Source organism: Macaca nemestrina, chromosome 9 (genome assembly GCF_043159975.1).
Source record: "Macaca nemestrina isolate mMacNem1 chromosome 9, mMacNem.hap1, whole genome shotgun sequence".
NCBI lineage: Eukaryota > Metazoa > Chordata > Mammalia > Primates > Cercopithecidae > Macaca > Macaca nemestrina.
The window spans coordinates 3,568,954-3,583,893 of record NC_092133.1 but is presented as its reverse complement, the minus strand read 5'-3'; the positions used below and the strand labels follow the sequence as shown (position 1 = coordinate 3,583,893).

Sequence of the window (14,940 nt, the reverse complement as noted above, 5' to 3'; positions counted from 1 at the left end):
TTACTAATAAGAACCTGCAATGAATACACAGTATTTCTGATTAGTTGATTGATCAATAAGCTGTGTTATGGTGTGATCAAGGAGATTTATGTTATAATAATTTTTTTTTATAAAACTGACATGTGTGCTTATTTTAGGAGCTAGAAGCATCTGAAGAACTAGATACAATTTGTCCCAAAGCTCCCAAATTAGAGGAAAGGTAAGTGTTTTGGAAAGTTTTAAATAGTCTGTCATTTAATATGTTAAAAATATTTTAAAGTCCTCAGGTTTTGCATTGCTCTTTCTGTGTAGAAATCAAGGATTTGGTATTTGTATGCCAGAGGTCATAATTTCATTGTTTAGTCAAACTAGCCATGCAAACTTTGGCAAATCTAATTTGGATTGGAGAAATTTTAGCACCAACTTAATGATCATGTGGAGGACCTTCTTTGCTTTTATAGAAATGTCATTGTTTCTGTGGAACAACCAAATTTTGCTTACCTCTCTGCATTTCAGAGCCAGGGTCCAGTTGTCTTGTCACTGCTCCTTGGCGTAACCTCAGCACACTCGTGTTTTCCTGGGTGCAGCCTTGGTGACTGCTGCGGGTGCTGCCCCAACGCCAGAGCACTGAGTGACAAGTGGTGAGTGTGAAAAGCTCATCACCTCGCAACAAGCTTTGGGCACTTCTCATGGCCTTTCTAGACCACGAGAACTTACATGAGCAGGTTTTGGGGCTGTGAAAACATGTATTTGTTTTGTCAAGGATCTCACTTGGCTTTTGGAGAAGTTCTCTTACAGAAACGTTGGACTTTGGTGTATAAGGCAACTTAATAGGTTTTTTACTGCAGTAAATGTGAATTAATATAGAACTTTAAAGAGGAACTTACTATATCAGCAATCAGCCATTCATAGGTTGGGGCTGGAGATTGTAAGATAAACCTTCCTTTGGTAATTTTTTTTTGCCATGTAACATCTTGAGAATTTCTAAAAGTGTGTAATAATAATAAATACCTCATTTGTCTGTTGTTAATTAATAATTTCTATAAATAATGTTCCATTCCACGTACGTAAGGCTGATCTTTGAGTACTGCATTCTGTCCTGTGGTTTGTACCATTTTCTGCGTTCTTCGTGAGAAAGTAATGCTCCGCATCCCTTTGTTGACTCTGGGCGTCTTCATGTGTGGTTCTTGCCTGTAGCCTGGTGATGCCCATGGCCCATGGAGGCTCTGTGTTCTCCAAGGACAGCTGTGCTTTTTATATGCTTGTATTCGCTGTTCAGTTGATTTTCCTTCTCTGCTGAGTACACTTGCTGCTGTTAATGGCCTTGTCTCCATTGGGCCTTTGTTTTCCTAAATGTGCTGTTTCTAAATCTGTGCTTGCGGACACTGAAAGGTAACTGGCTAGAATTATGTAGAAAGTAAAATTCAGCATATTTTGAGTAATAATTTAAAGGGCTCCTAGTGAGCAGAGTGCAGGAAGTGGAGTTCATGGACTTGTGACGTGTATTTTGGCAGTACATTGTAAGCTGTGGTTCCCTGTATCCAGGTGGCTGGGTTAGTTATTGGGTTGTCAGGGTCAGCATCGTATTCCTGTATCCATTCATATTTTTCTGAACTTGAGCTAATCCCACTCGGTTGGCAATGTAAGTGATACAGCTTTGTGCATGATTTATGCATTTCATTTGGGATTCGTTTATAAGGAGATTTTTGAGCCTTGAATTGGGAGAACATGGTGGCGTGACCCCATGGAGCTTAGGTTCTTTAGTGACCTGTTGTCCCAACACTGACTTTTCCTGAGATTTGTGACTAAACTTGTGGCTGTATACAGATAATTAAAATTTCTGATAACATATTAGATTATGATGTTGGCAAGACTGTATAAAATATAATCTTAAGATGAAAGTATTTGATTTTAGCATCTGGCATTAGTTGATGTTCTGAGGTTTAATGCTGTCACCCTGCAGTCTGACCTTGTGAGCTTTACACGTGTACAGTGGTGTGCAGCATCATGATGGAAGATGGTGCTCACAAGATCTAGTTCTGGAAGTTTTGGATGGGCTTAATATATAGGCCCCTTATTGAACAATTCCTTACTGAATTGGTTATTATTATTATTTTTTTATTACTGTGAGTTGATGGGCTTAAATTGCAACTTGAAGGAACATTCTTTGCCTTAAAAGCCATATTGTGTTTTACAGTGGCTTAGGGAGAGAATGAAATCAAGGAAAATGTCAACGCATTTGCTTGTTTAATACCACTCAAAGCTGTGAACTGTCATCCTGCCATCCCTCAAATATGCATGTTACTCACGAAGCGGAGGAAAAGTGGTGTTGCATAATTGAGCTGAGCCGTTTTATATCAATTTTCTCTCTTTAGGCTCAAAGTGCTGACAAATAAAGCTTCTGTGATGCTCTTTATGAAAGGAAACAAACAGGTAAAGAACTCAAAAATGGTTTTATTTGTAATTTCTTTTGATGTTAACATCTGCAACAAGGGGACAGTTAAATCTCTTTTTCCTAGCTTTAGCTAATGAAGCTATAGCGGTATCAGGAAGTTATCCAGGCCTTAATTGGTGCTTACGGAGATCAAACAAAGTAATCTACATTTTGCTTGACTTTATCATCAACATCTCAGTGGGGTGCATTTCTTTCTGCTGCCAAACTTTGTCAGCTAACGTGGTCAACACTGTTAACACTTTACTGGTTGTATGAGTTGTTATTTCATTATCCTTTGTTGGAGTTTGTGGACTGCTGGAGTGTGCAGCTGAGTCACTGGACTTCCTGAATGCAGGGAACCTGGTCGTGCTTGGGTTTGCACCCCTAGATCGTCCTTTTGTGACAGTGGAGGAGCAAACCCTGGCTGTAGCAGGTGTGCTCTGTGTGTGTTTGATGAATGAGTGAAATGGTCAGCAATTCTCATTTGTAATGGGATGGTTCTTGTAGCTTTTTGACGAAAGTGCATATTGATTGTGTGTCATTTTGAATATCAAGTTTGATAGATTACTTCCACTAATAGTTTGAGCAGAACTAATTTTCTTTCAGATTGAGATCAGAGTGGTAATTTCCAGAAACCAGCCATACACATTTATGCCATATTTTGTAGTTTTCATAGCAATTGAACCTCTATTTAATTCTCAATCAGTTGTTGAAGTAGGCAGGGTTGGACAGAGTTTGGCCTATTTTAGAGATAAAGAAACCAAAGCTTTGAAAGGTGAGGGTGTTAGAATAAAGAAACTGCCTCACTTGTTAGCCAGATGCACTGGGCAAGTGACACAGAACCACTTTGCCACTTTGCTCATTGGGAAAGGGACTCAATACTTCTTCACAGGGCAGACTCTGGTTGCCATAACTAGTGTGTAAGTTAACATAACTAGTATAATGAAGCTAATTAGTTAACATAACTAATTGGTTAATATAATTAGGTAATGAAAGTAACAGTAACAAATAAAATGTTAATATAAATTTCAGCATTTTGGAATCACTAGGTTAGATCCTAAATTCTTTGATTTTGCTTCAGTGTATTGAAACAATAGAGGAAGTTAATAATTCCTAGTAATGATAAAGTGACATTTTTTTCTTATTCTTGGTAATTGTTTAAGCGGATATTTATTCTCAAAACTGTTTTTTTCTGGAAACCTAGAAAGTTTTAATACATTTTGGAAACAGTGTTATTAGGGCTATTAAAATGTTTACATGGTACCGTATCTTTTCCACAAGATTGCTGGAATTTGGAGTCCTGTGGCATGAAAAAAGCTTAAGATTTTCATAAACTCAAAAAAGTGTTAGTATTCTGTAATGTAAAAATAAATGAGGCCGGGCGTGGTGGCTAATGCCTGTAATCCCAGCACTTTGGGAGGCCAAGGCAGATGGATCCTGAGGTCAAGAGATCGAGACCATCCTGGCCATCATGGTGAAACCCCATCTTTACTAAAAATACTAAAAGTTAGCGGGGTGTGGTGGCGTGCGCCTGTAGTCCCAGCTACTCTGGAGGCTGAGGCAGGAGAATTGCTTGAACCTGGGAAGTGGACGTCACAGTGAGCCGAGATTGCGTTCCAGCCTGGGCGACAGAGTGAGACTCCGTCTCAAAAAAAAAAAAGAAAAAAAAAAAGGAGTCAGAGTCCAGTTGGAAATGGGAAAATAATTGTCATAATCATTGCAAAAAGACTAAGTGAGTTAAGATCATTTTGCATGAGTGAAGTGAAGAATGAACTGAAATCTTTGTAGAAAATCTAGGTTTCACTTAGAGGAACTTTTTGACCACAGAGATTATAAACTGTTGGAACACATGTCATCTCAAGTGGTTACAAACCAAAGTACGTCTGTGGGTCACGTGTGCCTGGGTTGATGTGCAGATGGTTCGTACTTGAAGAAGGGATTAGCAGAAGCTCTGCTAGCTGAGTGAAAGCAGTGGCAACCACGATGGACAAGTGCTGTGCTGATTGACAGAGTTTTAGGTACAACCATGCTGCTTGGGTCATATAAAAAATGTAATCTTTACAAATTTTTTTTTCATCTAGGAAGCAAAATGTGGATTCAGCAAACAAATTCTGGAAATACTAAATAGTACTGGGTATGTAAATGTTGTTTTCAGATGTCCCAGAGAAGGAAGGAAATACCCTTTGCCACCACTCTCAGGAAGATAGAATTGGAATTAAGCTTTCGTAAAGCTTTCCCAAATCCTTTCATCATTCTACAGTTGTATGCTATTTGTGGAAAGATTTCTTTCTCAAGTAGTAGTTTTTAATAAAACTACAGTACTTTGTGTATTTCTTTTCACTGTGTATATTTCTACTGATCTGATCTCACTGTTGATGTTGCTTTCCAAAGATGTGTGTTGCATAATACAGTGGATCTGAATTTATTATTGCTTATAAAACACATTTGATGGAATAGGAGTACTGGTTTTTCATTATGGTTAAAAATGAAACCAGCTGTGGATTTCAAAACACAGTGTATTCTAGATCATCTGCTATCCATGCTGATTTTTATTGCACAAGAATTAGGTTTGAACTTTTGAGCTGGACCCCTCAGCAAACTAGAGTGTATATTGTTCAGTATTTCTTTGGAAACATTTCATTAATGTACTTGTCTTACAGAAATTTCTGGACCTTAGTAAAAAAAATAAAGTTAAACTTTTAAAACTCAAAAAAAAAAAAAACCCAAAAAATTCCAACCTGGCCAGGCGTAGTAGCTCACGTCTATAATCCTAGCACTTTGGGAGGCTGAGACAGGAAGATTGCTTGAGCCCAGGTGTTTGAGACCAGCCTGGACAACATAGTGAGACCCCTTCTCCACAAAAAATAAAAAAATAAGCCAGGCATGGTCACATATGTCTGTGGTCCCAGCTGCTTGAGAGACTGAGGTGGTAGGATCACTGGAGTCTTGGAGGGTGAGGCTGTAGTGAGCCGTGATTGCACCACTGCACTCAGCCTGGGTGACAGAGCAAGACCCTGTCTCAAAAAAAAGAAAAAAATATTTCAACTTTTCCGTTCTGCCACTGGTGCTTCTCAGTTGTAATGTCTATATCCATAAATATTTGTATCTTTTCATTGTTTTTGCTGTATTATTTTATGAATGCCTTAACTTAGACCAAAATAGTATTTTCTGGCCAGTGTCAACCTATTAGTAACATAAAGGAGGTCCTTAGGCAACCTTTGGTATAACTATTTGTCTACTTTCCCAGAGGAAGATGTGTAACTGAGTCCTCACCATGCATAAATATATTTCAGGGAGAACATATTATAGGTAGTTTTTAATTTTTCTCAAATATCCTAGTTGCTAAATAATACAAAAAGCTGAGGGGTGCATATTAAGGTCCATTACCTGGATCTGAGAGATGTAACGCAAGTTAAATTGCAGTGCTCCTAGTTTTAATGTGCTCAGTGGTGAAGCTGTCAGGTAAGAACACTGCCATTGATTTTTGTGGTTAAAAACAAAAGCACTTATTTGGAGATATATAGCACATGTTCTGTAGGGTTTGTCAAATATTTTTGTTTATTTCTCATTATTTCATAATTGCATCTTTTAAAAATCATATATTCTAACTGTAACTTTAAATAAATTACTTTAAAGTAATCTTTGATATACTTCAAAGATCTATTGAAAATCGTCAGTTGAATAGCACATGCTGAATACAATTTCAGGGACATAAAAATAATATGGGGCCAGGCACAGTGGCTCACACCCGTAATCCCAGCACTTTGGGAGGCCGAGGTGGGCTGATCATTTGAGGTCAGGAGTTCGAGACCAGCCTGGTGAACATGGTGAAACCCCGCCTCTACTAAAAATACAAAAATTAGCCGGGTGTGGTGGCACATGCCTACACGCCTATAATCCCAGCCACTCAGGAGGCCCAGGCTGGGAGAATCACTTGAGCTCAGGAGGTGGATTTCAGTGAGCTGAAGCCAAGCCACTGCACTCCCACTTGGGTGACAGTGAGACTCTGTCTCAAAAAAAAAAAAAAGATGTGGTGGTTTTCTTCAGATTATTATGACATTTTATAGAGGCAAGTACAGTGAGTGTATTGTGATGGTAACTTCCAGCCTGTTCCTTTCTTCACTCCTGCCCTGGGCCATACAGTGGGGGCTGGCTTGTTTTTGGTCATTTTGCTTTTTCTTTGTCAACCCTCTGCTGCAGCCCCACAGTGAGACACACACAGTCCATCCTTCCCTAAGCAGCACCAGGTTCCTCAGGTGTCTTCTGAGCCGACACACTGGGCCTGACCCAGCTCATGTCTGTGGTAGAACATCTTGGTAACTTGGCTTTCTGTCCCATATCTGTCTGATCTCCATTGTATTGAAAGCACCCTGTTGTCGCAGAGAGCAGGAGGCTACTTTGGGAGAGAATGACTCCCAGCTCCGGACTTGCTAAGCATGATTGGCTCTAGGATGAGTGAGGCCATCCAGGACCTCAGCTTCTTTTAACGTGAACAGACCATGCTCTTGTTTGGAGTCAAAGTATGTGGAGAAAACTCCTTTTTACTTTTTCTCATTTCTTATCTTTTCCTTTAGTAGCCAAAATACACATGCATGAGTGGCTGAGAACCAAGTGTATATTGAGGTTTGAAAGGTACCCTTTATGAATAACTCTTAGGAAGTGTATTGACTGTTAGGACTCCACATACATACACTTGGGCCCAGTGCTTCCTGGATCCTTTATGAATAGTTTTATAACTCATTGTTTTTATCACAGTATTAAGAGATCTGCCACCTTTAGTTAGTTCAGCTTGAACAAAGACTTACATTGGGTTTTTAAAAAAACATTAGGTTTACATTGGGGTCCTTTTTTGCTCTTCTTTCAAACATTCCTTTTTTGGTAATTGCTTCTGATTTATCCTGTCATTTAGTTGTTTTTTTTTTTTTTTTACTGTTCCCTGCACCATAGACAGTTTCCTTGGGAACTTGTTTACTAAATAAACAAGATTTCCCTGTGATGGTTTCAGTTTTATGGAAAGTCTAGTTTTTTTTTACATGTAGCATTTTCTTTGACCACCTTTGGGAATTGCACCTGTACCCTCAGGCACCCTGCAAGGATTTAGGCATACATGCTTGCTAATACCTGACCACCTAACGGTGAAATCACTCTGAGTAGATACAGTTGGACATTCATGCGGTGATTTTTCTTTGTACGAGTAATGTTCATTGTACGGCATAAAGCCACAAAGCTTTCATTGGCCTTTTGTACATTAAAAACAGCGCCCTCTCTGAAATAAGTTTAAGTGTGGAAAGCATGTCTCCTGCTAAGGTGGAGGGAACTGGCAGCGTGGTTGTCATCTGGCTGCTGAGCCCTCCAGCCTCCGTCCACGAGCACTACTACTTCCTGCTCCACGGGCAGCTTCCAGGAGGTTAAGAAGCAGCAGCTGGGGGTGGATTAGATATGAGAAGTGGATGAGAGTGTTCAGTTAATGAAGGCTTGTGCAGATGGGGATGTGGGTCTGACCCAGGGGTTGGCAAGTTGCAGGTGGCTGCCCATTTTTGTGAATAAATTTATATTGGCACATAGCCACATCCCTTCATTTATATGTTGTCTGTGGCTGCTTTTGTGCTGCCCAGCAGAACTGAGCAGTTAAAACAGAGACTGGCCTCTAAAGCCTGAAGTGTTTACTGTCTCACTCTTTAAGAAGACGTTTCCCCATCCCTGGTCTAACCCAATATTGTCCGGAGAAAAATCTAGATAAAGTCGTATCTTGGAATGACTAATTCTGTGTAGTACCAGACAGATTAAGAAGTAAAATCATTTCCATTGGTCTGTAGTACATTTTGTTAGCAACAAAATAGTTTTCTTGATTATTTTAAAAACATCAAATGCATAGAGGTTTTACAATTTGATTTAACTGTATTTCCAGTTAAAATGTCTTCTCTTTTTTCCAGTGTTGAATATGAAACATTCGATATATTGGAGGATGAAGAAGTAAGTTCTGTGTCTGATGTTTCACCTTTGTCTTAGCTTTAATCATAAGGGCCTGACAGGATGGTTTCCGGACTCTTGTTTCTTTAGGTTCGGCAAGGATTAAAAGCCTACTCAAATTGGCCAACGTACCCTCAGCTGTATGTGAAAGGGGAGCTGGTGGGAGGATTGGATATCGTGAAGGTAAGTCAGTTCTTCTGCTCTTCTAAAGAACGGAGAAGACTTTGGTGTGTTTAAAAATGATTTCATATTGAATGGAAACTTGAGAGTTGTTTTTGACTCCTGTTTCCAGCCTGACTCTCAGGCATTTCTAGACCAGTATCACCGTTTCTGTGTGCATAAGTACCCTGCCATTCTCACTGTCCCCACCTGGCAGCCGGTTTTTACTTCCACACCTGAACTAGCCATTTCATCCCCTTTCTTTGGGGTGATCTTACCTGCCACTCAGGGTCCTTGTGAGATCCTGCTTCAGCTCCCAGCCAACAAATTATTTTTTCTTGCGTTACTCACCTGCCCTTGGGTGCATGGACTGACAGCAGTGTGAGGCCTATGGCCCAATGCTGCCCATCCTTGCCACAGAGGCTGAAGATCACTGCCCCTGGTCCCCCGAGAGAAAAAATGTAGGTCGCTTTTTGGTTTTCAGATGTTTGGAAATCTGTTATCTGTTAGATTGTAGGTGTTTTAGAGAAGACACCATTTCTTATGTATCTTGAGTCCTTCCTGATGCTTTGTGTATTTTAGGAGTTCAGTAAATGGTTGTTGGATGAATAAGTGACTTTACTTCTTGCTTGAGTTTTAAATGGACATGACTTTGCTCATATTTAATGTCTAGAATTTAGGGCAGGCCCACCAACTAGCACCTGTGTGCTCCATAGCTCTTTGATTAGCCCAAAACAGTAAACAGAAGCTGTAGCTTTAATATCTACCCACAGGCCCCACTGCACCCCAGGCCCACTGTGGGCATGGTGGTATCGAGGAGGGTGGTAGCCGGGTGGGTATAGAGAGGAGCTAGACAGGAATGTTGGGCAGGAATGCCAGGTTCTGCTCGGGGACAAGAACAAAACTGCCCCAAAAGGTGGGCTGCCGACTGCCCTCAGACCTTCCTCTTGCCTCAGTCCATTAGAGAATTTTCTGTGAGGTCAGATCTTCCGACTTTTTATGTGGAAAACAAATAGCAAGTAGTACTACTTCTAGTTATGTTGTAAAATAAATTTTTTTTTTTTTTTTGAGACAGAATTTCACTCTTGTTGCCCCGCTGGAGTGCAATGGTGCAATCTTGGCTCACTGCAGCCTTTGCCTCCCAGGTTCATGTGGTTCTCCTGCCTCAGCCTCCTGAGCAGCTGGGATTACAGGCGCACACCACCACGCCCCACTAATTTTTGTATTGTTAGTAGAGATGGGGTTTCACCATGTTGACCACGCTGGTCTTGAATTGCTGACCTCAGGTGATCCGCCCGCCTTGGCCTCCCAAAGTGCTGGGATTACAGGCGTGAGCCACCGCGCACGGCCAAAATAAAAGTTTTTAACACATGCTTTTGTAAAGTGAAGCACTAGCATACCACTGAAATGACATCAGCACTTTGGACCAATATGTTTTATAGAAACAAAGCTTGAGCTCCATTGACTGCAGAGGCTGTTTTTGTCCTGTGGTGGCCTCTGTTTTGTTTCCTGTGGAGTTCCAGGTTTGATCTCATACTTCTTCAACAAGCCAGTGAGACATTTTTCCTGGGGAACGGTCTCACTCCTGGAGGAAAAAATGTTTAAGACTATAGCTCTTGTATAGCCCTGAAGCAGCAAAAACAGATCTGCATTTGTTTCTCCTCCCGTTCCCTCCCTCCCTCCCTTTGTCTCTCTCTCTCTCTCTCTCTTTCTCTCTCTCTCTCTCTATATATATATATAAAATCTTATTTTTGTAAGACACAAACAGTACTCACACCCCAAATACTCTTGAGCCTGTTCTTGTCTGAATGTTTTATAGCCTGTACCTTAGCCATTGGTAACTCTTGGGAAGATACAATCAATAAATCTCATTTAATTCTAAAGCTAAGCTGCGTGGATAACTTCTTTTTAGTTATATAACAGAGTGTTATATGATTTTTTTATGTTCACCTGCTAAGAACATACACATTTGAAATGTGTGATATTGTTAACATTTTTCCTTGAGAAGATACATGGAATAGCTCTTTCGATGCCATTTTGATCTGTTTCTTGCAGAATGCAGTTCTTCATGTTCAGTTCAATTAAAAGATGTTTGAAATGGTCTAATCTGGCTGGCCTCTTTGGAGCAAAGAGCATTTGTTTTGTTGAATGAGTGACTGAATAATGTTTCGTTACTCAGCCAATCTAGTGTCCTGAGAAAATTGTGAGTTGTTACTGCCTCTGAAGAGTAAACGGTTCACTGCTGCTGTTGCAGAATGTTTGTACTTAACACAGTTTGTTGAGAGAGATTTAGAAGATTTGGTTTGGTTAGGTTTAGATGTTTCACCTGCCGACTCACATTAACAGCAGTGAGGATGGTGAGGACTTCCTTATTTGGCGCACTCCCAGTGTTCCAGGCACACTGCTTTGGTGCTTTAAGAGGCTGCTTCACGTAATCTCCCAAGCAGCCTCAGAGGGCAGAATTCTTCTGTCAGTAGAAGAATGAGGAAACAGAGACATGGAGAGGTCAGGTGAGTTGTCAACCATCCCATCACTAGTAATCCATTGAGTCTGGATCCACCTGAGGGCCACCTGCCCTTGCCCACTCAGCTGCATGGTCCTCTCTCTGCCTCCTTGAGCGTGTGCTCAGAAAAGTCCTGCTCGGTCCCTTGGAGCGGCAGGGTGTTTGCTCGTTGAGTAGTAGAAGAAGATCCCTAGACATGACAAAGCCGTCTGGGTTTTGTGTGACAGCATCATTCCTATTTGAATTTCATCCAGAGAGGAGGTCATATGGATTTTAATGGTTTTATTGATTGATGTTTACACTGCTCAGTGATAACCTGAAATGTTATATCATATTAAATGTTTGTTTAAACGAGAAAATTTTATTTATCATGTCTCTCCTTTCAAACTTGGGGTCTATACTCCAGATTTTAAATCTGAAGAACAGGCACAAGGAGCATGGCGCCTGTACTGCAGTTCCAGTCAATCTAGTGGTAGCTCTTTTGATGCCATGTGTGTTTCTGAATTGTTAGGTCTTTTTGATGGTTTCTGCTTTTCCTGAGACAGAGATGTATTGCCAGGTTGGGTTTCAATAGCAAAGCCTGTTTCCTCTCTGTGAGTGGAAGAACGGGAGGGGAACAAGCATCAGATTTGAGTAGGCTTTTAACGTCACACTGCTTTTTTTGTTTGTTTGTTTTTTGTTTTTTTTTGCAGACAGAGTCTCACTCTGTCACCCAGGCTGGAGTGCAGTGGGGTGATCTTGGCTCTTGGGTCACTGCACCCTCCACCTCCTGGGTTCAAGCAATTTTCATGCCTCAGCCTCTTAAGTAGCTAGAATTACAGGCACATGCCACCACACCCACCTGGCTAATTTTTGTATTTTTAGTAGGGACAGGATTTCACCATGTTGGCCGGGCTGTTCTTGAACTCCTGACCTCAGGTGATCTGCCCACCTCGACCTCCCAAAGTGCTGGGATTACAGGCATGAGCCACTGTGCCCAGCCTTATTTATTTATTTTTTCAGAGACAGATTTTACCATGTTGGTCAGGCTGGTCTTGAACTCCTGGCCTCAAGTGATCTGCTTGTCTCGGCCTCCCAAAATGCTGGGATTACATTTGTGAGCCACCACACTTGGCCAAGAATACCTTGTTATTTTTTTAACCTGATAGTGTATTCAGGTTTTATGGCACATTTAGTTTGAGAGTGTTAAAAGACTGGAGTTTTAATCCAATAAGTGTTTCTTTTGGTTCTCAGATATACATACAAGCTGTGATTGTTTAGATGTTTCCATCTTTTTATATATGCATATACATATTATTATTGTTGTTTTTCATTTTTAGGAACTGAAAGAAAATGGTGAATTGCTGCCTATACTGAGAGGAGAAAATTAATAAATCTTAAACTTGGTGCCCAACTATTGCAAGAAATATTTAATTACATTGGAAGCAGTTCATGATTTAGTCCTCAGAAATGGACTAGGAATAGAAAATTCCTGCTTACTCAGTTACATGTTTTGTGTATTTCACAATGTCGTGCTAAATAAATGTATGTTACATTTTTTTTCCCACCAAAAATAGAATGCAATAAACATCTTCAAATTATTAACAATAATTGTATGAAAAAAGTATATCTTTACAGCAATATTAAACATACAGCTACTATAATTAACCCACATTAAATCTCTTTTTCTTAGTACATGAGTATCTTCTAGCAGTTAAGAAAGGCAGTCTTCAGAAAATGGAGAACTGTGGCGGAATGCAGTACACAACAGTATTTAGGACAACTCCTTTGCCAACACAATGGCTCCCCTCGCTGGTGAAAGATCTCTTTACAGCTTAGGAAAAACAACGGAAATTAGTTTCTGATGTCATTGCTGAGCTCGGCACTGGTTAAATTGCAGAGGCAGTGTAGGATGTCTGCAGGTTTAGACTCTCATTTCACAAGGCACCAGTAGTGAATTATCAAGAAACATTTCAGAGGAAAATGATTTCTCATTGAATATGATACAACAAGCACTTTTTCATAAGGTCTAGAAGAGTGGGTAGTCATGACAAAGAATGGAAAAGTATTGTCATTTGTTGTAAGCATCACTACTTTTTTTTTTTTATTTTTTTTTTTTAAGACGGAGTCTGGCTCTCTCACCCAGGCTGGAGTGCAGTGGCACGATTATGGCTCACTGCAGCCTCGACTTCTCGGGGCTTAGCGATCCTTCTGCCTCAGCCTCCTGAGTAACTGGGACCACAGGCTGCCACCACCATGCCTACCTAATTTTTTTATTTCTTGTAGAGATGAGGTCTCCTGCTTCAGCCTCCCAAAGTGCTGGAATTTACAGGTAGGACCACCACACTTGGTCCACTTGTTTATAATAAACATTGATTTGGTCTTTCAAGGTCCTTTGGTCCTCCTATTGAGAACAGTTTGAAGTCCATGAAAATTTCAACAGTATTTTTGATCCTGAATCTAACATATATGAGAAATAGTTGCTTCACTAGGCTTCCACAAGCAGGCTTCAAATGGGATGGCTAAATTCACCTCATGGGTCTTAGTTTTTTTTGATATATGAAGTTTTAGTTTTTTTTAAGTTTTTTTTGATATTTTAATATATGAAGAGAATGTGTTCTTCTCTTCATATATTACCCCACCCTGTTTAGGCAGTTAAGATGCTGGCACTGTCTGGTGGTGATAAGGAAAGGGAAGCAGAAGTCAGTAATTCAGACAAGAATAAACAGGATGAAATGCGTCTATTCCTAGGCCTAGGTAAGATTAGCCCACCACCTGCCCACTGTTGCTGTCTCTTCAGCTCAGGCTGTTTTTCTCTGTTTTGATTGTGTAAGGAGTAGAGTCTATATTTGTGTGTGACAGAGGCTGGTCTGTACAAGTCATAAAGCTCAATGAGGCCTTGCTTCCTGCTAGGTGTTAGGATGCCTATGGTGGTGGATTTTCTTGGCATTCTGTGTAATTAAATAAGGCTCTTTAGAGCATTGGTCCATGACAACTTCCTTGTTTCTATTTAAAATGAAAATCATTGTATAAATAAAACTTTTTAAATGCAGATACAAATAGAATTTTAACTGAAATTTTATGAAGCCATTGGCTGCAGGGATGTGTGTGTCATGGAGGAGGGCTCCGTACTTTTTTTGTATACTTAAATCATTTGCATACTGCTTTTTCTTTAAGTGCCAACTGTCCTAGTATATTTTCTAAGTCAGCTTTTAACTTCACTTTATCCTAAGCAAGAATATCTTTGCCATCACAGATTCAGTAAGCCCGTTTTTTTCTAATGCACATACAAATAAATAAAATGCACAACTTTCAACATAAATGGCTACCTCCAATTTAGGAAGCACTGTTCTGGCCAGAGGCCATTGCTCTGATAAGGTCATGTGGTTAGTGCATTTTAGGAAGACCTCCTTTCCTTTGGTTGACTCCTGTAGGACATAAGATACCAGTGACATTATCCTTTGTTGAGCCATCCTGGTTTGAGTCAGGATGAGTGTTGAGAGTTTTTGGGGAGTTGCCCCTGTGTCCTATATGAATTTATCCTCTTAAATTCTGGTGGTCATTGGCTCCGCTGACTCCAGGTAAGTTGGGGTGACAATGCAGCATATTTCTATTTTCTAGTTGTTTTTGGCCAGACATGGAGAAGGTCAAGAGATCTTGTTCATGCAAGCAGACTTATGGCCATTCGTAATCTGATTTTATTAGTGTATTTTAGAAAGTAAAGTAAGATTCTTGAGCCCAACTGAACTTCCCCTATTGAATTTTCTAACAAAAAGAGAGTTTGTGTATGGGTTTATAATTGAGCCTGCTCTTGTAGAAATGTTTTATCAGAATTGAAATCCTCTCTGATCCTCAAATTCTAGAGACAAAGTTTTTTTCTGAATTTGAGAAATCTGTTCAGTTCACAAGGAAAGGT

General features: G+C 40.2%; 1 protein-coding gene across 2 annotated transcripts in view; it reads left to right on the top strand.

Annotated features, from left to right (window-relative positions):
* LOC105470768 (glutaredoxin 3) overlaps positions 1-12,635 on the top strand; it is a 43,888-nt gene extending 31,253 nt beyond the window's left edge. For both annotated transcript variants that reach the window (XM_071068915.1, XM_071068916.1), the window contains 6 exons: positions 138-199; positions 2,355-2,412; positions 4,495-4,547; positions 8,347-8,386; positions 8,474-8,566; positions 12,365-12,635. In XM_071068915.1, coding sequence (XP_070925016.1) covers positions 138-199; positions 2,355-2,412; positions 4,495-4,547; positions 8,347-8,386; positions 8,474-8,566; positions 12,365-12,415 — 357 coding nt within the window. In that variant the 3' untranslated portion in view covers positions 12,416-12,635. The remainder of the gene's footprint in view (positions 1-137; positions 200-2,354; positions 2,413-4,494; positions 4,548-8,346; positions 8,387-8,473; positions 8,567-12,364) is intronic.
* The last annotated feature ends 2,305 nt before the right edge of the window (positions 12,636-14,940 follow it).